Source organism: Varanus komodoensis, unplaced genomic scaffold (genome assembly GCF_004798865.1).
Source record: "Varanus komodoensis strain SLA01 unplaced genomic scaffold, ASM479886v1 scaffold10, whole genome shotgun sequence".
In the NCBI taxonomy this organism is placed as follows: domain Eukaryota; kingdom Metazoa; phylum Chordata; class Lepidosauria; order Squamata; family Varanidae; genus Varanus; species Varanus komodoensis.
Genome location: NW_025335269.1, coordinates 4,577,779 through 4,600,789, shown reverse-complemented (window position 1 = coordinate 4,600,789; position 23,011 = coordinate 4,577,779). Strand labels below are relative to the sequence as shown.

At 39.4% G+C, this 23,011-nt stretch overlaps 1 protein-coding gene across 1 annotated transcript in view; it reads right to left on the bottom strand.

Moving 5' to 3' along the window:
- The window catches only part of COBL (cordon-bleu WH2 repeat protein), a 163,777-nt gene that overhangs the window by 30,106 nt on the left and 110,660 nt on the right, over positions 1-23,011 (bottom strand). The window contains exons 9-11 of the mRNA XM_044419117.1: positions 19,452-19,638; positions 2,934-3,234; positions 2,646-2,708 (exon numbers count right to left, since the gene is read on the bottom strand). Coding sequence (XP_044275052.1) covers positions 2,646-2,708; positions 2,934-3,234; positions 19,452-19,638 — 551 coding nt within the window. The remainder of the gene's footprint in view (positions 1-2,645; positions 2,709-2,933; positions 3,235-19,451; positions 19,639-23,011) is intronic.

Here is a 23,011-nt window from a genome sequence, read left to right as displayed (position 1 = left end):
TTTAAAGAGAGCAGTTCAATTCTTCCTTCCATTTTGAAAGCCATATTTAAAGGATATATATTTATCTACTTATGCTTCGCCTTTACACTTCTACCTTTTTTCTTTTCCTTTGGTTCCAGTGTCTGTTCCTCTTGTTGTAAGTCTGTATTTGCTATTTCTCCTTCTTCAGAATGGTATGCTGTTAATTTCATTGGTTCAGTACCTTTCCCTCCTTCTTTTGGAACACCCGATTCTTCCTCTTCAAATGTGCTTCTAAATTTTTCATAAAACTCTTGTGCCTTGAAGATTGAGTCCAGCTTATATCTTGTAGAGTTCCAGGTGAAAAATATTCCTTCTGGCGTTAGCCACCTAAACATGATCTCTTTCTTAATCAGTTTCGTGGTAAGGAATAAGTATTTCTTTTGTCCATCTCTAATCCTCCATGGTATTTTTTTCAAAACAGTCACCTCATGATGATCTTCAGCCTTCAAAGGTTTATCATGTACAGCCTCTAAACATGATCTCTTATAGACCTTTTTGCAAATTTAACATGAACTTCCCTCAGAAGCTTGTGTTTCCTAGCGTAACTTGACTTTACTCTATAAACAAGGTCAATATTTGTGTCCACCTCTTCGTTTTCCAGATCCAACGCCTCTGCCAGCATAGCAATTATTAATTTCCTTAAGACCTCATTCTTTCCCTCAGGTATGTTCTGGAATCTCAGATAATTAGATGCCTTCTCCATCTCTAATATAGCAAGTGAATCCCATAATGACTTGTTTCTTTTATTAATTGTGTTTCTTTGACTACTGTTTCAATTTTTTCATGGGCTTGTTGTATTTTTTGTGTATTCTGTTCAGTTTTAAGTCGAACATCTGCCAGTTGGTTTGATACATGCTTAACAGAGCTGTACAATTTGTCAAGACATTCTCTTTGTTCATTTGCAATGTTCTTCTGTTCAGCTGAAATATTCCTCTGTTCAGCTGACATGTTCCTCTGTTCTAAGCCTAATTTTGATATAGAATTTTGCATAGCCTCTTGGGATGCTTGCATAGCTGTTAAAGATGTTTGTATCGCCAAAAGAGTCATTTGTAGATCTTTTGGGTATTTTTCAGCATCTGCAGCTTTAGACTGGTGAGTTGGACTCTGAGCAGCTGATGTAGGTGCCGAGGAGGAGGAAGGGTGTGTTTTTGTCATACTGATGGTAGTTTTTTTGCTAGTAATTACAAAGTAACAACAGTAAAAGAGAAAAAAAGAAAAAAATCTCTAAGAGAAAAGAGGAAGGAGACTTGTTTATAAATCAAATAGCCACAGGGTGGCAGCAAAGAGTTACTTTGTCTTTATGTGATGTACCAAAGAGGACTAAAAAGAACATGTCTGCCCATCGAGACAACAAAGGTAGTTTTTCTATCACTTAATCTACAATAGTTTTTTATTTTGATTCTTCGCCCTTGGGGAGATTAAAAAAAAGATCTTTCTTTCCAGCCTCATATTTTCCAGATCTCAGTTCCTCTCCCCTAGATTAGTCACCGCTTAAACTCCATGGGGGGGGATTCCTCCCTCCATCAAGGGGGCTTATCTTTCTTCTTTATCCCGATTAGTATTTGCTTCAAGTTCTTTCACGGGTAATATTGGAAAAGGTAGAAATGCTCACCCAGCAGGTCCGATGTACTTCAAGCTGTTGTTCTATGCTATGTCCAGTAGTCTATGGCTTGCAGGGAGCGGATCTCTCCCCTGTGTTGTTCAATTGAGAAAATCCCGAGTTTCTCTCAGTAAATGTGGAGCCACCACACCACATCGCCCAGAAGTATGCTCAGGCTTCTATTCCCTACCCTGATTCTCTTGATTCTTGCGGGCCTGTTTGGTGAACGACTGACAAGTGCAGCCATTGTCAGTACGATGCCTCTCTCCGAGACAGAAGGCAAAACTCATGTGGGTCCGTAGGAGACATCTTGGGCCCACATTTCGAGCACTTTTGAAAAGCTGCACACTGAGCTATCAAGAAGAAATGGATAGTGAACGGAAGAATAAAGTCAAAGAAGATAGTAAGAAGATGTATATAACTATCATTGGGGGGGGGGGAAGGGAGAAGAACTGTTTAACCAGGGAAAGGTAAGAGTTCTTAAACTTGGAAAAGGTATTTTTAACAAGAACAACAATAGAATAGAATAGAGTAACAAATGGCTTGCGGCAAAGCGATCGGTGGTCGAAAGAAGACTGGGGAAAATGGTGGGCACTCCTCCCGTTATAGCATAGCATGGGAGGAGTGTGGAGTTCCTTCCAAAATCCGTTAAAGCTTTGAATTCTATCTGGCTGCAGGCACTGCGCAGGCGTAGCACTCATAATGTGTGAAGCACAGTGACGACAAAGAACACCAGTAACTATTTGCCATAGCATCTTTCTAACTCCTTCTCTTTTCTTACTTTCTATTCTATGTCAACACTGAAGTATTTGAGTTAGAAACTTTACAGAAATATTTAGGGAATGAATCCTGGCTTCCATAAGTGTGTAAAAACATTAGGTTCCATGGGCAGTATTTTTTCACTGCTAAACTCCAGAGCCCAGATTTTGTAGATATACTCGTATGATTAATATTGTGTCATGGTAGAGGAATTATAAGTATGGAAAGAATGTTTTAAAAAGCAGTCTATAACCATTGTATTTACCGCTGTAAAAGTAGCAAAATACCCGTGGGTACTTGAAGAAGCATGGGCCACTGAGGATTTAATCTGAAAAACAGGGCAAAAGCAGTAATTAAAAAAATGACCTATGTAAATTGCTACGAACCTATACTATATTATTTTGGCATCAAACCTTTTCATCAGGAAAAACCCTTAGGTGTTAATTTGATTCTAGCTTTTGATATAGTAACACAAGAGAAAAGGGGTTAGCTTGCAGAACACTAGACTAAGGCAAGTTCACATTTTCAGATTCCTTCCCAAAATATGACTTACCTTTGAATATTCCCAGACTCATCACTGTGGGAAGAACCACTCTGTGCAGAACAAGCTTCTGCAACAAACATGGAATCAATTTCTGTCAATGTCTCCTGGGCATCAACTGACTTCTCTCTTGACCTCATACTGTCATTTTGAGAATCCAGTGATACAATATCAGAAAGGGAACTCATAACACCTGAATCTTCTGTGGTGTCCTCTGAGGCAAAACAGCTGCTAACAGAATTGGTCTCTTCTATTTCAGACAGATCCAGAACTATATCTTCCATGCTAGAAATATGTGGAAGCTGTAGGTTGCCTAGACAAAACATGGCAAAGCATAGTTAAGCACAATTCTGTATTCTTTTGAAGAGTGAATATTTCAGAATTTATCACCATGAGGTGATTCCCACTACCACCCATACGTTTTTGCCATTTTGAATGAAGTTATGTTTCGAAAGTTAATTGTGAGAGTGAGAGTATGTTTCCATGAACTAAAAATCCAGTATGTTATGTGAAGTGTCTTTCATATGGAGGACACGGAGAATTTGAGTAGGCATGTCATACTAACTAGGAATAAATGGAATTTTTCACAAACAGTATATTGTAAAACAATATACCATACACTTTTAATAGAGATCACTGTTATCTCTATATAAAATCCACAGAAAGGAGAGAGAAGCTTATCATGTGATGCAGTTGCTCTGCAAGCCAAAGGGCACACAGAGTCCCCATTAAAGGAATTAAAGACAAACAATTAATTCCATGTAATTACTGTGGGATCATTAAATCCAAGAAGTAATGCAGACTGGACATATTTTGAATATAAGAAGTCAAATTTTTATGGTGATCCCACAAGAGAAAAAAAAACTCAAGAACACAACCAAAGTAAGAAAGTACTGTATCATTGAGTGCATAATTATCTTCATATGTTGTATTGGTGGATGGCCAAAAATAAACTTACTGCTATATCGGTACAATGAAACTCCCCATGCACCTCACATGTTTGCTCCAGAGGGCTAGGGGACTTTCCAGAGCAGAACTGGGACTGTGGAGGACTGCAGCAAGGAGGAATGCAAGGGGAAGCCCTGCTGGGAAGACTACTCATATAATGCTGGATTTAACTCACAACACTGTTTCAAAACTGATGTAAAATGTTGTCCAGAAAGACCATTTAATTTTAAAATTGGAAATATCTCAAAAGTAATAGGATCAGATAACAAAGTCAAACAGAGTGAAGTAATTCTGTTTCAGTTCAGCAAGTGAGAATTAGGTCAGCTCATCTCCAAGTGCAAATTACATGAATGTCTCCCACAATCCAGGGCTGCACACAGTTTAATCTTGATAATTATTTCCATAAGTGCTTGACATGTTGACAAATGAAGAAAACAAAGTATACATTTTTAAAATGAAATATTTAAATATTTTCCATCTGGATTCTTCTAAGCCTATAATGATGGTTTTATACTCTTCACTCACTTGCATACATAGGTTTGTTTTAACAAAGAATTAATTATTTCAAAGTGCTTGAATAATTATCCGAACACCTTGAAGAAAAGAGCTCCACCCATGGATCTCCTCTCTCTGCAGACCCTTGGGATGTCCTCTGGTAGGACTGGAGTCACAGACTGATTTTTGGTGGGGATTTTTTCATCTTCTTAATGAATAGAAACATAGAAATAGAGCGAGTCAGAAGGGGTCACCTGGGCCATCTAGTCTGACCCCCAGCTCCAGCTGGCTCCGCTCACGACATGCCCATCATGTGCATGTCCAGCTTATCTTTGAACCCCTCACCGATGGGGCCTCAACGACCTCTTGTGATATGATATTCAACAAGTTCAATATGATATTCAATAAGTTCAGGTGTTTTTACTGCACAATAATCACTGGATGTAATGGATGTTCTAGGAATGGAAATAAAACTAGTATCTTTCACACAGAGTATCTTTCCTGTGAATGTTCCTATAAGTAATTAACCTTAACTGCATGAGTCATTTTATTAGCATACCAACGCACACACTCTCACAAGGTTGATGAAGTACATGCGGCATGTTTCCAGGGGTATAACTGGCAATACATCTACTGATCTAAGCCATTTGAGTGGTTTAAAATCCCATTGACTTCAGTGGGAAAAACAATTAACTAAATGAATGCAACTCTAATTGAAATCAGTATGACTTAAAATGCTTAAATTAGTCTAGATGAAATTCTTAGGTAGCACCCATAAACCCACCTTCCTGGTAATAAGCCCTACTGAACTTAATTTTCAGAAGAAATCCGTGTGATTGTACTGTAATCCTCTTTCCTTTAACAGTGTATTTTAGATATACAAGATCCAGAAAAAAATGTAGCACCCATTTAAAAAATATGACTAATACCATAATTTTAAAAACCTATTCATGAATTAAGGCCATATATTTGTTACATATCAGAGATCACACTTTAAATAAAGTACTTTGTTTCTTTGTCAATGGAATTTTAAATAAAATCAAAGAATAACTCTTCTTGATTAATGCTATACACTGACCATTAAGCACAGAAATAGATTCCTGACTGTACAAGAAATAAAATAAGTTTACAAGTTACAATTAAAGCTCAGCCAATTCTGATATCAATAACCTTTGCACTGCAGAAGTTTCTGGCATTGCCTAGAGTTTGGAAAGCAGTAAGACATCCAATTTTTACAAGTAGTTTTTGGTTTTTCAAATTAAAATTGAACATATGTACACACTCTTTAAAATAAATGAATTATTTTGTTACAGGTGCACTGTATCAAGGAAATAAAATGATAACAGTGTCAATAGGAACAGAAAGAAAAATTTTATGTAATAATTCACAAGACAACTAGGAAACTTGATCAGAACCACTACCCGACACCAAAAATCACATACAGTATTTTCCAGCTGTGAGTAAAAATAGAATGCATGAAGGACAAAGGAAAGATGTAACACAGTATCAGAGAAGTAAAGCCCGCAGTAATACAAAGCAGACATTTGGTTTATGAAAAATGCACAATGCAATATATGCTGATGCTCATTTCTGTATATAAAAATTAAATGGCTCTCCCCATTTCTGCTAAAATCACACAGAACAAAGGATGGTTTGCTAATGCTATTATCTATGTAACCTGTTACATTAGCTAGCCAGAAAGGGAGCAGGACAACAACTCAAGACATGTGAGATTTTTGTCTCTGCACCATAGCAGTTATGCCATGGAGTTTATTTATTTTATTTATTTTTCAATTTATATCCTGCCTTTTTCCTACAAAGGGCTCAAGGCAGCTTACATCTCCTCCTCCATCTTATCCCCACAACAACAACCTGTGAGGTAGGCTGGGCTGAGAGTCTGTGACTGGCCCAAAGTCACCCAGGTGGCTCCATGGCTGAGCGGGGACTAGAACCCAGATCGTCTGAGTCCCAGTCCCATGCTCTTAACCACTACACCACACTGGCTCTCCATTTTATACCCCATGCTGTTTAACATCTACATGAAATTGCTGGGGGAGGTCATTTGGAGGTTTGGGCTGATGACACCCAGCTCTACCTTTCCTTTACATCTAATCAAGGTGAGGTAGTGGCTGTCCTTAACCAGTGTCTGGCCAGAGTGATGAGCTGGATGAGGGCCAATAAACTGAAACTTAATTCAGATAAGATGGAGGTCCTGTTGGTGGGAGGCTCAGCTTTCCAAGTAAGTGATTTTCGCCCTGTTCCGAATGGGGTTGCACTCCCGCTAAGGGAAAGTGTGCATAGTTTGGGAGTGCTCCTAGACCCAGAGTTATCTTTGGAGTTCCAGGTGACTTCTGTGGTGAGGAGCACTTTTCAGCAGCTACAACTAGTCCATCAACTACATACTTACTTGGATGAGCAGAGCCTAGCAACAGTGACCCATGAGCTGGTAACCTCCCAACTGAATTACTGCAATACACTCTACATGGGACTGCCCTTGAAAATAGTCTGCATACTTCAGTTGGTCCAGAACAGAGCAGCCAGGCTTTTGATGGGGACCAGTAGGTATGCTCACATAACTCTGGTTAAAGGATAATTTAAAGGACCTATGGGCAGGACAGCAGAAGTGAAAGAATATGAGACTTTTGTTCCAGTTTGAAACCAAATGGCTGATTATCCTTCCTCTTTAAAAAGTCATGAAAATGGCTGGAAAACATGGGAGAGGCCCTGAAGGACAACATTACAAAAAAGGTCTCAAAAATGTCAATGAGCAGGGATCATGAGCACATGATAAATGGCTTATGTAGAGAACTCCTTGAAAAAACAGTTAACCCAGTGAACCCTGGGAAAAACACCCTAACCCTAACCAGAACCAGGAGAGGATCTACTGCTGCTTAATATGGGAGAAACATTCCCCAATAATATATTTAATACATGGAAATGGACTAAAAATAACATGACAATCTTATCTGCTGTGCATTTTGTCATAATCCTCCCAATTGAGAACTTTTTCACTAATTATGTTTCATATCTCAGCCTATACTTATAAAGAATAGTATCTGCAGTCATCCCAAGCAAACAGAGGAGTCCAAAAGTGAACTATTTCTTGTACAGATATCCCCTGTCATGGCAAGAGAAAATGCAGCTGATTGGTAAGTGACATTAAGTGTAAAGTATATCATATTTCCACACCACCACGTAACTCCAAGAAACAAATTTAAGTTCTTTATTAGTAACTTCCTGAACAAAACACTCTGAGCCCTAAAGGACTGATTTTGTGCTTTAAATAGTTTTTAACTCTTTCCCAGAATGAAGACATCTGAAATGAGAGACAAAATGTGTTTGATACTTTGTCCAATTTGCAAGGGACACTGTTTGGCTACAACAATAACAGAACTGCTCCACTTTCTGTTCTAATTTGTTATGCCCATAGCTGGAAAGGTGCTACTCTACAGTGTTCAAGGTCCAGGAGAGCTTGGGAGACACAATAAACAACAAGAACTGGAATAAGAAACAACCTGGATTACAGACATACAGATATTGTTATGCTGTACTTCAAATCTGGGGTGTTTAGCTACTGTATGAAAATGTTAATTAAAGCATGGTGATCAACCTGTGTGCTATCCTGATGAAAGAACACTGGAATGCAATAGTTACGTTGCGATTTTAAGCCTCATCAAGATCATGTGGAGAAACAAGACTTGCTAGATTAGGGGCATGATCCTCGATTCGGGTGTGAGAGGCCATGGTTTACAGTCTCAGGAAAAAAACACACTTGCATCGTAAATGAGGGATTATGTTTTGCATGTCTATCCCATGTTCAATATTTTGAACATTTTGAAGGGTCTTGGATAATCCATCAGGGCAATTGTTATTGAAACATATGGACCAATATTCTGACTGAGTAAAATGCTTCCTATGATCTTGCACTGAAAAAGTGCCTGCATTAAAGGAGTTGAGAGATGCAGTAAACTTAAGAAGGATCCATCTCCACCAGAAATCAAGGAAATAGTCTTGCAAACGTGGTAACTGCCTATGAACACCAACCTCTACCACCAAATACAGGGGCTGAGATCCCCTTGAGCAGCTCCCCCCATTTTTTTTTAGGTTGGTAATCATAACTGGATTCTGGGAATTCTTAGAAAATGGTTGCTTTAATGGACATGGCCAGTCACACAACACCAATTAGCCAGAAGACAAACAGGTGGGGCTGAAAGGTGCCCTTGCCAAATGAGGTCAAATGGGTGGGTACTATGAAGAGATTCTTTACTGCTGTAGGACACTGGGTGGAATTTCCTTCCTACAGAGGCTCACCAGGCACCTACACTGTAGTCTTCTCAATGTATTTTTAAATGTTTACACTACTTTATGGTTTGCTGGTACATGTGTAGCATTGTCTTGAATAGGACTGTTGAACACAATTTGCTCCATAATATTTGGTTCAGTCCAGATCAGAGAGCTGTAAGAGGCTGAAAGAAGTAAAGCAAGGGAAAAGAGTTTCTCAAGGGGTCAGCTGCTCTTCCGCTAGAATGCATCCACCAACACCAACATGTATAAAGGACTCTCTCATCACTGAATAAACAAACTGCTTTACTGGAATCAGTGGCTCTCTGACCATTCATTGATACTATTTATTTATTTAATTTTTAATTCTTCCAGAAGTTTTCTTTGGACATACTACTTACAGCTAAAAGAATAACAAATACAACTGAAAATAATAAACAGCACAGGAGTGTCTATAAAAGAGCCATAAAATTAAACTCTAAACCAAAACACTCTAAAATGTCTGGGAGAAAATATAAGTCTGCACCTGGTGTCAAAAGAGGACAAGGTAGACACCAGGCAAGTGTCTTTCAGGTGGGCTTTCTACAAACAGAGTACTGCAACTGAGAAGTCCTCCAGTCAACCATCCAAACCTCTTTGGCAGGGGCACCTTCCTCTCCCAAGATTTTGGTTTTGTTTGTGTGCATTATTGTGTATACAGTGGTACCTCGGCTCACGATCGACTCAGTTCACAATCAAATCGATCACGCCCATCTCCCCCCCAGCACGCCCATGATCACGCCTGCCTCCCCCCGAACATGCCCGCTTCAAATTTTTGTGATTAAAAAAATAGTTACAGAACAGATTAACCTTATTTACACTCAACTTTATGGGAAAATTTGACTTGGCTCACGACCAATTTGGGTCACGACCAGAGTCCTTGAACAGATTAAGTTCATTAGCCAAGGTACCACTGTACATACTTCCTTAGAATTATGCTATTTTCTAACATCGTCACACATTATACAGTTACATGTTAGGACATTCCTCCAAAGTTACAGGTCTACCATATAGACTGGTTTCATATATAAGCCCTCTTCCCTGGGAAACCTTAGAAGTCTAGTTCTGTGAGAGCAGCTAGGGAAGTCTCAGTATACTGACCAAACTAAAACTCGCAGCATTCACTGGGGTGGGGAATCAAACCAGTTAACTTATATTGAACCAAAATTACATTTGTAGTGTGGACAGGTTTTCCTCTACGGCACTAGTCTTGGCCCATCCCTTTGCTCTTGGAAAGGAAACTTTCTGCACATGAAAATAGTAGCTGTGAGTCAATTATAACAACATGGCTGACATGTTAGCAAAATGAACTAAATTCATATTCTGTCTTCTAAATACACCATGGCTGAAATCCAACACATACTCATAGGAGCTTGACTTCAATTGGACTTAGATGCACATAACTTTGTCTTGACTCTCAGCTCATCAATTTTACTGCTTTACTAAAATAAATTATAAATATTCATTTATTTAGTAAAGCAATAAGTCAAACATTTTTTGGGGAAAAAAACCACTTTTACATGCAGTCTAATACCTATAAAAACAAATGGCACAGTATTTTGGCAATGTGAAAAGAATTTAGAGTATACGTAAAATGATGTGTGTGTGTGTGTGTGTGTGTGTGTGTGATAAATAGGGCAAGCATGTGAAACAAATCACATGTGTGCAACCTATCACACAGAGCTGACTGATCACACAAATATGCTAATCCTTTTAATTTGGAAAGTGTTCAGTTTCTAAGATGATATGACTCTGCTTTTGGGTGAGAACTCATTTGGAAGAGCCTTGGTAGATGCTCTCTCCACTACTCCCTTGTGTATGGAGCAAGTAACAGATGAACTAGTGCAACAAGGGCAACTGAAGTTGGAAGTAATTTGAAAACAGTTTTCACAGTAAGACGCCTTATAGTTCAAAAAGAATGCAGCAAAAACAAATTCTGTTTTTGCCTTTTCCACATGGCAAAACCAAAAAATTCCATGTAGCCAGAAAACAAGTAGTAAACAGCAGTACCTTTATTGGGGTATGTATGTTTACTGTGGATCAGCTGCATAGTCAATCCTATAACGCTATAGTAAGTCCTCTGAATTCAAATTTTTTGTCTGTCACATTTGTGTCCCAATATTCATTCCTATGAAATGTCCACAGGAGCAAAGAAAGGAAACTGCCCTTTTCATACTGGGGACACAAAACTACCATTTTCATAGCATCAATTACTTGCAGGATATCGTCACAGATATGAAGAGAGGAGAAATTTACTAGATTTGCTTTTTAATGTGAGTTTAACTCATTTTGCATTTTCAAACCAATACAGATACCAAAACTTAGTTTTCCTTCAAAATCTGCATTTCCCCAACAGGGTATTGCAAACAAAACATGCATGCAAAACTGTTTAGAAAAGGGCACACAAACATGTGTCCATTTGTGAAATATCCCTCATCTTTATTTTGTGCTGACTTTAGTACCCCAGGCACACAATCTGTACTTTAAGTTACACATAAGTAAATTCTCATGTGTAAATTGCATCTCCCACTAATTCATTTACAATGTTGTCACAAAATGTCTGTTCTAAAATGTCCCCTATTTTTTATCAGTTTTAAAAACACTTTAATTAATGAAAATGCCTGAGGTGGCAAAGTCACGCTGAAAGATCCAAGGAATAGGTAGGTGGGGTGACTTGGTGATCCCAAGTAAAGGCTCTGAAAACTCAAAGCTAGTTCCAATTCAGATAGTCTTGGTCTTATTTAAAGCTAAGACTCAAAGCTAACATCTCCAGAAATAAAATCCATTGAGGAAAAGCCATACCATGATACTTTTACAGTAGGTCAATCCATTGTTATGTAGAGGAAATTCAATATGTTTTGCTACGTTATGCACATTTTCTTGGTTTGCATAACCTAAGAAAATTAAAATATAAATTACCTGTGCTTGCAGATAGCTGAAGTGATTTATATGCAGATTGCAACCCCTTGAGGGTAAATTCCAAACCAGAATAAAGCTTTTGCATTTTTATACTCTCAGGCACTTTCTCCTGGGGTTAGAAAGTCACCCCAGAAGTGAAACCTGTTGGAGTTGTTTTGAGAAGGAATGACATCTAAAAAATGAATTTTATTAGGATATTACTTGAACAAATATGATTAGACAAAAGTATATACATGAATGTGTGAAACTGGAAAAATAAATGCCAAGTTTTCCTGTGAATTTAAAGAAGTTCTGAATGTTCAGGATGATGTGAACTTTAGAATGGAGAAATGAGAAACTAAGATAATAAAATTGACAGTTTTGTGTAACCCAAATCACAAAAAGAATTTTCATACTCATTTTTCAAAAACTTCTGCATGCATGTTCCAAATATATGTGGGTGCTACAAGCAATTTCCTCTTTAAAAAGGATTTTTTGTACTCACTTTTCTGAATTGTGCACATTTTTGTGTGCACATTTTGTTTAATTGCACGGCAAAACTTTGAATAGTGGAAATAGTGCCATCTAACTGATTTCTAGTTCAAGCTGAGGTGAATGTGGGAAGTTCATATTAAAATGTTAACCAATTTCTCCATCATCCCTAGTTGCTATCTTGTACAATCTGAATTATACAAGTTTTTGTTACTGTTTTAAATTCAACTCTACTTTTTTAACTGTGTTGTATATTGGTATAGTTTTTGGTGTTTTAAGTGAGCAATATCATATTTTTAATTAAATTTAAATTTTAAATTGGTTTTTAGCAACCTTCAAGAATCCATACTAAATTAACTTCTCTTTGATGCCAGGTTTAAAGCCATTCTAGTTATTATAATTTTAAGAGAAAGAGAGACATTTCACTTATATTCCTTTTTTAAATTCAGGCATAAGGTATTAAGTCTCAGCAGCTGTCTTGCAGGGCCTCTAAACATTATTAGTGCTAATGGTTGCATGTAAGAAGGAGATCCATTATTTAGAACAAAAATGCTGATCAATATTTCAAATGTACGTATCAGCCAAGGGGAAATAAATTATAAGCTGTTCTTTCTATTAGTCTTTACAAGAATTGGTTGTAGATATTGGATTACTTGTGCCCCATCTACTGGTTAAAATTATTCTTGACATGATCATGCTCTCCAAAAAATACATTTATTATAAGCTATTGGGCTAAGACAGAGAAAGTTCATGCTCCATAAAACAAAAAGAAGTTTAACATCCTTCGTAATAGCTCCACTGGTCTAAAACCACAAGTTGTTTGGTGCTTTTCTGAGTACCAGTTTTACTTATGATTAAATTTTGAATCTTTAATGAACATAGAGGAAGACAAAAAAGCAGTATGTTCTTCTCAGTTAAATATTTGCACAGAGGCACCTTGAAATGGTAGCTCAGACAGGAGCTGGCTTTGCTTGGGCTTCCCCCTTGCCTAATGGCAAAGGCCAAGCAGAGCCCCAGGGAACCACTACCTCAAAACTATTCTGGTGCAGAATAATAGCTTCCCAGTGAGCAAAACCAACTGAGCCATCAACTTAAGTTGCAAGAAATGCCTTCAAGCTAAGTCTACACTGGAGGCACTTCAGACACCTTATGATATTTCCAAATGGGACTGGCTACTTGGAAGGAGTAGGAGTTTTGGGGAGGGGGAAGGGCATCAGCAGAGGCCTCGTTAGCCAGAGGGGGGAGAATGACTGAATTTGGCTTTCAGGCTGGAGGTTCTCCTTTCCTGATCTATTCATTCCCTGTACCTGCTACTCTGATCACCTGGAGCTTTTCAGCTTTGGGGCCAAGATCCCTCTGAACCTTGCTTGTCAGAGATCCATGTAACTGGAGTTGCCAGAGTTTGTAGCTGAAGCCTTCCAGAGGTCGACACTGAACTATGGTTCTTCTTTGGAATCAAGGTTCTAAGGGGACATCTACTTGTTTCTTCCATCTATGGAAGCAACTTTATGCGCATAGAGTAAGCCCTAGAAGTAAGTGCACTGAACACAATGGGACTTATCTCTGAATAGACATGAATAGGCACAATAAAACAGAGTGGGAGGCTAGAATACAGAACTTCATTCAAACAGGCAGATAACGTGAGAACTGTTCCACTTACAGCCTTGTCCCAATGCACAGAATTCTAGTACCATTTTTAGTTTGAATTCTTGTCTCAGAAACACATTTCTGTTCAGCAGTGATGCTTAACAATGAACTTTAATAGCTAAATTTACATTAAAATATTAGAAAGGATGTTGGGAATATATGTAAAGCCACTTTGATGTCAAGGTGCTTTTCCCATTGAAAACAAACTAAATAAAGGTGAGCCAGTATTTCATTTCGAATGTTTATGGAAAATATTACAAAGCATGCAAGCAAAATATGCATCCTATAAAACTGCTAAAACTTAAGTATTCCTCACTCTACTTGTGTGAACACGTGACAATTTCAGAAATGATCTAAGATTCTATGAAGCTGCAAAAAGGACAAACTATTTAAACTAGCAAAGTGCATTATATACCTGAAAAAAAAAACCTAACACCAACAACCTTTTGAAAATGCAAATAACATTTCAGTTTGCATGTTTCATGATTCAGCATGGTTAAAAAAAAAAGCCTTGCCTATAAGCTTTTCACATGAAAAATAGTTACCATTGCCAAAAGATCTGAAATTCTGCTAAATAGGACCTGCTTTAAAAAAACTGTAAGAATGTTATGTATATTACCCTTGCAAACAATATAAAAATGAAATGTCTTGAATTAGACTTGTGAAGCAAACAGTATTTAGAATCACTTGATACAGAAATATTAAAACAGTTGAATGCATATGTAAGGAACCATAAGACAGTTAAAGGTGGCAATAGCATACTATTTTCCTACTAAAAGTAGGAAAAAAGACTGAATGAATGCAGTGGTGTGCTTCTGTACAGGTTTACTATTATGACTGACAGAATCTTAGCAATACAATCCTATACATAATCTGCTTGGATGTAAGTCGCACCATTTTCACTGGGCTCCAGCTAAGTGTGTATAGAATTAAAGCCTCACAATATAATCCCATATGTGCCTACTCAGAAATAAGTGGTACTAAATTCAAGGGGTCCTATTCCTCACTGATTATGTATAGCAGTCCTCCTCAACCTGGTGTCCTCTAGATATCTTGGCCATCATCTCACATCATCCTCAGCCAGCAGGAACAATGATCAGGAATGCTGGGAGCTGAAGTCCAAAGCAGCTGAAGGGCCCAGGCATAGGAAAGCTCATATGTGGGATCAAAATCCTAAAGGAGAGGTAGGCAACATGGTCTCCTGCAAATATTTTGGATGGGAGCTCCCATAATCCTCAAGCAGCATGGCCAAAAGCCAAGGATTCTGGGATGTGGTAGCCTAAAACATTTGAAGGGGCCCATTTTAACCTATCAATCCTATACACTTTTACTTGTAGATAAGTCCAATTAAATTCAGTGGAGCTTACTTCTGGGTAGACATGTAGAGAACTGCTCTTTAAATTGCTTATTATTTGTGGGGAAACCAATGGAAGGCACCTTGTATTTTAGCTTTGATTAAGGCACACCCAAATGCTGGTTCATTCAAATGGCACAGAACAATATGAATAAAGAAAATATCTCATGTGTTTGGAAAAGTACTGCCTTATAAGCCAAAAGAGAAACAAATAAACAAACAAAAATACACAGAAAAGACTGTGTTTTCAGCAAACAGTTGCATGTATGAAAAACTTTAACATCTTAATCAAACTAAATTCTAGTTCTATTAAGCTTACAAATAATTCATCATTTTGAATCAACATTATACTGAACAGGTTACAACAATTTCTTTATAGTCCTACAGAGAATTAGTCTCACATATGTGAATGAATTTTAGCTGAAAACTTTTCTGTATACTAAATGAACATGTGCAAGTTCAGAAGAAAGAGACAGAAAGATCCAATTCAGAGGAAAATGAACTTCTTCCCATATGGAAGGGAAAAGGCAACATAAAGAGAGCTAGGGTAGTAGAGGCAACAGGTTTCAGAAGTATGGAGACCAGAGGAAGGAGAAAACTGTGTCAGACGGGCTTGGAACGTGAAGGGAATGATGCACAACAATAAACTGTTGGAGGAAAAAAGCAAATACATTAAACACTGCACCAACTGTACTTTAGGCTACATTTGTATACTCTAATAAGTAATTCTAAGTAGACATGTACTGGGTTGTACTTTATATCAACACATTTATTTGTGCTTGCTGCTTGCATGGGCAACACAACTCAATATTTGTAAAAAGAATCACATCTATATCTTCTACCACAACATCAGTATTCTCAGCAGACACATTGTTCTGCAGATCTCCAGTCAAACTAAAGAAATTCAAAGCAAGGATGAGACAAATGCTCTTGGTCAAAACATTTGGCTTGAATAAGTGATGGAAGTGACATGTGGGCCCTAAAATTTCATTCATTCCAGCCACTGGGGGTAGTGAAATGAACTCCAACATCTGAGGGGTGAGCAGCAATACCAGTACTTGGGGTGGTCCTTCTCTAATTCAGGACTACCATAGACAACAGCAGCAGCAGCTCAGCTCCCATCTCCCAAATGCTGTGCCATTCTGGGGCACTGTGGAGGTCAATGGCGGGTGTCACTTCTTACAATGCCACAGAGTGGCAGCGGCAGTGGCCAGTGTGGAGGAAAATAACAATGGTGGGCTGGATGTAAGAGGAGCTCTGCTAACATCCACACCTAGGACAGCAGAGCAAAAGCAGTAGAATAATTACTACTGTTGTTTTTAATGGTCAGACCCAATCTAAACTGGGAAATAAATCTGCACCTGAAAAATATTGGCAGAATGCCTTCTTCCAAATTAATCACATGCAAGTGCTGCAGCAGTTTGGGGAGCATTTCACAATAGCTCTGGGTTCCTTGAAAAATGTCCTCCATGCAGTAAAATAATGTTTTACAGGAACATTCTTTTTGTTCTCATATAACCACTCCTCGGAACATGCAAGGCTCAGACTCCTTCTGGATCTAACTTTGAGTAGACACCTTATGACCACATCACGTCTAAATAAGACCATGTCTCAAAATGTTTCACAAGGGCATCTCCTACTGCAGACAAAGCAATATTCAGTGAAACAGGCTGCAATCCTATAAATACTTTGGAATAAGTGCTAATCACAGACATGTATAGGACTGCACTGTTAGGTTCCATCCTAAATGTGTTTACCTGGATATAAGTCTCACTGAAGTTACTGGATATTAATTTCCAGTAAATGTACTCATTTATTAGAGTTTTTGCAAAATATGCATGCAACAGAACACTGTTTTAAGATATCCACAGAATAAAAGTGCAATCAAAGACAGAATAATAAGTTAGAAAAAAGCATATTAGTAAATTAAAGGAGGAAAATGCATGTACTAGTAATACTAATACCATACACAGTATGTGTATATATATGCTTGGAAATGAAACTAAATAGGCTATCAATATTGAAGTATCTTCTATCCATGAAATTGTGAAAAAAAAACCAATTGTATATGTACAGTATATAGTGTTTGCTATTATCTATGGTTTTGGGCATCCATTGGGGGGGTTGGAACCTATTCCTGTGGATATGGGGGTCCTGGTGTGTGTTTCATTAGCCAAGGCTCTCTGGTAGTTAACAAAAGTTAAAAACACAAACAAGAATGAGAGAATAAAACCACAGCAATTGTGACTGAATCAGCATAGAGAGACAGCAGTGGTACAGGATAAAATGCAATATTAAAACTAAAGTTAAAAAATGAACTGTTAAAATACTGGGAAAAAAAGGATTTCACATGATGCCAAAAAGAATACAGAATAGGTGCACCTCTTTGGGGAGCTCATTCCATAGCTGGGGAGCCATAATTGATTAGGGCTTTCTCCTGGTAGTCAACTCCTTACATCTTTTGGAGTGGGCTCCTGGAGAAGGACCCCCAAAGATTACTTCAGGTTCCATATGGGATGAGGCATTCCTTCAGATAAGCTGGCCTCAAGCTTTAAATGTTAATGCCAGCACTCTGATTTGGGCCTGGACGTCAACTGGCAGCCAGTGCAACGGAAGCAGGATTAGTGTAATATGTTCTCATAAGCCAGTCTCCATTAGCAATCTTGCTGCACTGTTTTTCTAGTTATTCCTAAATGAGGAGCTGTGAGATGGCAACTTGTCCAGATGATGTTCTGTAAAATTCCGAAAATGGAATCTGAAACTAAGTATCCTAAATGCAAGTTTAACCACCACATCCTTCCTTCCCTCACTGGCCTTTGTAACAACATATGAAAGCTTGAAACTGCAGCGACAGAGCCATTATTGTAAATGGACTGTGCATGTATGGAACTGTTCCATCTTTTACATCTAAGAAATACAGCAGTACAACTACAATAGTGCAAATAGAGCATTACCGACTGTGCAAACATTTCCGAAATTAGAAAACTAGCCTCAGAGGGGAAAAGGTCATGCACCCATCAGGGTCCATAAAATTGCCAGTCACCCCAACAGGGTTACTATTTTGGGGTGGCAAAACACCTGAGAAAGCTGGAAGAGGGATGTGAGAATTTTCAAATTTGTATTCAAATGAATCCACTAAAATTGTCTTTCATGAGGACTCCCTGAATCTCCTAACCCTGAACTTAAATTAATCCTATGTTTTATACATATTATTTATTTCTCTTCCATTACCTAGTTCTGTTTTATACACCTATCTGGATGTGTGCCTCCCACGTAAGGGACCAAAAGACACAAGGACTCTGCATATAGGGCCATAGGTGTATGAGCCCAATCTATGCAATTTTTTTCATCTCAAAAACCGAGGAAAGGTCATGTGAACTCAAACTTATACAATGAAGCTTTCCTACCAAATGTTCTATATCTGCATTGGAGACAGGACAGGCTGCATTCATCTGCTCTTTCACTGCATGATGAGGATTCACAACTCAGGTATGCAAATAGGTTGGAGACCTATAGGATTGTAGGGGTTCTACAGAATTCCATCTCAAGTATAAAGCAGGGATAGGAATCTGTAGGTCTTCAGATGTTATTGAATCTTACTGGACCCTTATCCTCATGGCATCGGCCATGTGGGCTGGGAAAATGGGGAGCTGTGACTTGAATCAGATGCTACTTTCCCCTCTCCATCATGAGGGCCAGGGTAGAATTGAACAGAACCTAAGTGTTTTAAAAGTTTGAGATTGTTCCCTAGCAAGTACTATAAGAAAAGAGCTCAAGCCATGAATTCCTCTAACAAGCTTCCTATAAAATATGAATTTTAGTTTGCATGCACACAAAAATTTTGATATTTCTATAATCAGGCAAAGTCCTACTTAAAAAAACTTTTGACACTAATCTTTGAATCCTCTGCTCCAAAGTTGCACTAGATATACTCCTCCTAATGGCCAGGTTATCAGTAAAACCAAGGGGTTTTACCTGTGCAGTGCCAAATTATCTGGAAGCTGTAAGTAATAAAAAAAAGTGGAAAACGAAACAAACTTTAAAAAATGGAGAGCAAAACAAACTTAAATGTAACAAACACTACATAATGAAACTCACAATTTTAGCATAAAAATGGAGGAAACATCATATTTGCAACCATTATCTTCACATGATAATGATTATTATCAATAAAGATTTGGCACTGCTGGATTCAATATATTAATTAGTTAAGTTAATATAATGCATTGAGTACTTTAAAAAGTTAACAGGTTGGAAAGGAAAAAAAACATGTATGACTGGAAAGAGAACAGAAGAAAGTCTGGAAAAGCCCCCCCACCCCCACACTTTGCTGTCAGAGAAGCAAGAAACAGAAATATACAATTATTCAAACATACGTTTAGGTACCAGCTTGGTTGAGTCTGTAACATCTGCTTCACTGTACAATACAGTTGGGTCCATAGTATCTGTGTCTGGAGGAGGGTATGGTGGGGGTGGGGGAATCACTAACTGGGGTGAACCACGCGTGTTGCCTCTAGGAGGCTTTTGTGGCACATGCCGTCCATTACCTATAAGGGAATCAATTGGAATTCACTAGTTACTTATATCAAGCCAAATATCTACTGTTTAGCTTTGCTACAATGTATGCAATAATCAGCTTTCCCCTAACCATCATCCACTAATAAGTGTATGGAAAGTAGACTATGCCAAAGTATAAGAAATTTTTAATTGTTATCTCAAAAAATGCTGAACTCCAAATCATGCTTACACAAAGCCATAATAGAGCAACTTGTCATATATAATTGCTTACTTCTATTGCCTTTATCACAGTTTTGGTTTGGAATTATTTGATCTGGTCAGGACTGAACATATGGAACAAATTTACTGAGTAAGTCTTCTGACCATTTCAAACAAACAAAATAAATAAACATTAAAAGGAGAAACACCCTTTCATCATCATCTCCTCTCCTCTCATATCATAATTTCTTTCCTCTGCCTGGCATTTGCGCTTATTACAGTTAAAAAATACCAGCAACCAACATCCATTCACATAATCTGCATATATCCCTAGAAGCTATGTTGGTTTCAGATGAGCAGGTTGCTTACCTGTAACTGATGTTCTTCGAGTGGCCATCTGTGCAGTCACACATACGGGGTTCTGTGCCTGCGCAGTGCCTTTGGCCGGAAGATTAACAGCTAACGGTTTTTGGTAGGAACGCCGCTCCCCCTCCCCCCTAGCATTATATAAGGAGCGGAGTGTCCACCATTTTCCACTCTTTGAAAGACCGACATTTGTTCCCTTAATAAAGTTTTGTCAGCATGACAAGAGAACCAAATTATTAGTGGTACGACAAATATCTAAAGAGATCATAGTATCGAAAGAAGACAGTCGGACCACCCATGACACCAAGCGGGGTCAGAGGGTGGGTTGTGTGACTGCACAGATGGCCACTCGAAGAACATCAGTTGGAGGTTGGTAGGCACTCCGCTCCTTATATAATGCTAGGGGGGAGGGGGAGCGGCGTTCCTACCAAAAACCGTTAGCTGTTAATCTTCCGGCCAAAGGCACTGCGCAGGCACAGAACCCCGTATGTGTGACTGCACAGATGGCCACTCGAAGAACATCAGTTACAGGTAAGCAACCTGCTCTTCTTTGTCGTGGCCTCTGTGCATCACACATATGGGTAGAATAACAAGCTTACCCCAACTGGAGGAGGGAGGTGTCATCAACGAAGGACAGAAGAAAGAACAGCTCTGCCAAAAGAGCAATCCTGTCTGGCACGGACATCGAGTCGATAATGTCTGGCGAAGGTACACGGGGTAGCCCAAGTGGCCGCTCTGCATACATCTTCTATCGGGACCCCTGATACAAAGGCTGAAGAAGCAGCAACAGCTCTTGTAGAATGACCTCTTGGAGTAGATGGCAAGTCCAACTTAGCTAACTGATAAGACAGGACAATTGTATTTACTATCCATTTTGAAAGTCGTTGGGAAGTGACCGGACAGCGTCGGTCATGTTCTGAGTATTTCACAAAAAGTCTGTTGGAACGTTGAACAGACTCAGTCCTGGACCTATAAAAGGCTAAGCAACGACGAACATCCAGCATATGCAGAGATCTCTCTATTGGATTCGAAGGTGTTGGAATGCTGGTAAAATGATCTCCTGTTGCATGTGAAACGAAGTAGCGATTTTTGGAAGGAAAGACGACTCCAGGCATAGAACTACCTTTTCCTTATGAAAATTCAGAAAAGGGGGATCTACCCTAAGGGAACAGAGTTCAGAAGATCTACGGGCTGAAGTCACTGCAACGAGGAAGGCAGTCTTCCATGAGACAAGGCGTAGATCGATCGTCGCCATGGGTTCGAAAGGCAATCGAGTCAGTGCTTGTAAAACCACTGAAAGACTCCAAGTGGGCATCAGGGGCCTTATTGTTGGATGGAGGTTACTCAATCCTCTCAAAAATCTTTTAATCAAAGGTTGAGAAAAAATGGAGAGACCATGGATAGTTCCACGGTAATGAGAAATCGCTGCCGTATAAACTTTTATGGACGAAGGTTTAAGTCCAGACTGATGCAATTCGAAGAGGAATTGAAGAATCTGTTGAACAGAAGCCAAGGACGCCGGAAACAAGTGTGGATCGGCAAAGCTAGAGAATTTATGCCATTTCGCTGCATACGATTTTCTAGTGGATGGTCGTAGCACAGATCCGAGAATATACCGTAGGTCTGGATGTAAACTCTGTGGAGTAGCGGTAGCAGGGATCGCCGGTGGTGTCGACACCGGTGCATCACATACGGTTATCGTATCCTCCATGCAGTCAGTTTCAGCGACAACAAGTCTGGGTGTCAGATAGTGCCCTCCCTCTGGGTAATGAGAAAAGGAAGAAGAGGGAGTTGGAGAAATTCCCCCGAGAGATGTGAAGGAGAGTTGAGAACCATGGCTGGCGTGGCCACCAGGGGGTGATTAGCAGCCCCATGGCCCCTTCGTGAATGATCTTTGCCAACACTCTCATGATGAGGGGAATCGGTGGGAAAGCGTAAAAAGTCATATTTGTCCAGGGGATCATGAAAGCGTCCCCAAACGAATCCTGTCCTAGCCCCACCCTGGAACAATAATTCGTGCATACTCTGTTTTGTTGCGTGGCAAACAGGTCGATGTCTGGCTGGCCCCATCAGTGAAACAGTTTGTCGCGAACCCGACGGTCTAGTTCCCATTCGTGTGGCCGCGACATATGTCTGCTCAAGAGATCTGCGTCTATATTGCCCATGACCGCAAGATGAACTGCGAGAAGAGTGATACCTCTCGGTATGCACCAGTCCCAAATCTGCATGGATAGGCGGGCTAGTTTTCGGAACCGGGTTCCCCCTTGTTTGTTCAAATAAAAGACCGTTGCCATGTTGTCTGAGGTCACCTGGACAACGTGGTGTAGAAGAAGGTCCTCGAATGATTGCAGGGCTTTGAAAACAGCAAGAAGTTCCAGGAAGTTGATGTGGTTCCTGGAATCCCGGTGACTCCATACCCCCTGGGTACGTAGATCAGAGCAAATGGCTCCCCATCCCAGCAGAGACGCGTTGGTACCGAGGGTTACTGTAGGGGTCGAAATGGAACACCGACATTCAAATTGGCTGGTTCTATCCACCATAACAGGGACTGAAGAACGGAAGTCGGGAGTCGAATCCGTTTGGTAAGTGGATCTGTCTGTGGTTGGAACATCCCGTTGAAGAACAGTTGAAGAGGACGTAGCCTGAGTTTGGCATGCGGAACCACAGCGATGGATGCGGACATGTGTCCCAACAGGCTCTGGATAGACTGGGCGGGGACGGTTCTTGCTTGTCGGATCTGAGAGATGCACCGAGCAATAGCATGTTGTCTGTCTTGAGGAAGAAAAGCTCTTGCCAACGTCGAATCTAGTCAGGCTCCGATAAAGTTGATCGCCTGTGTAGGGAGAAGAGAAGA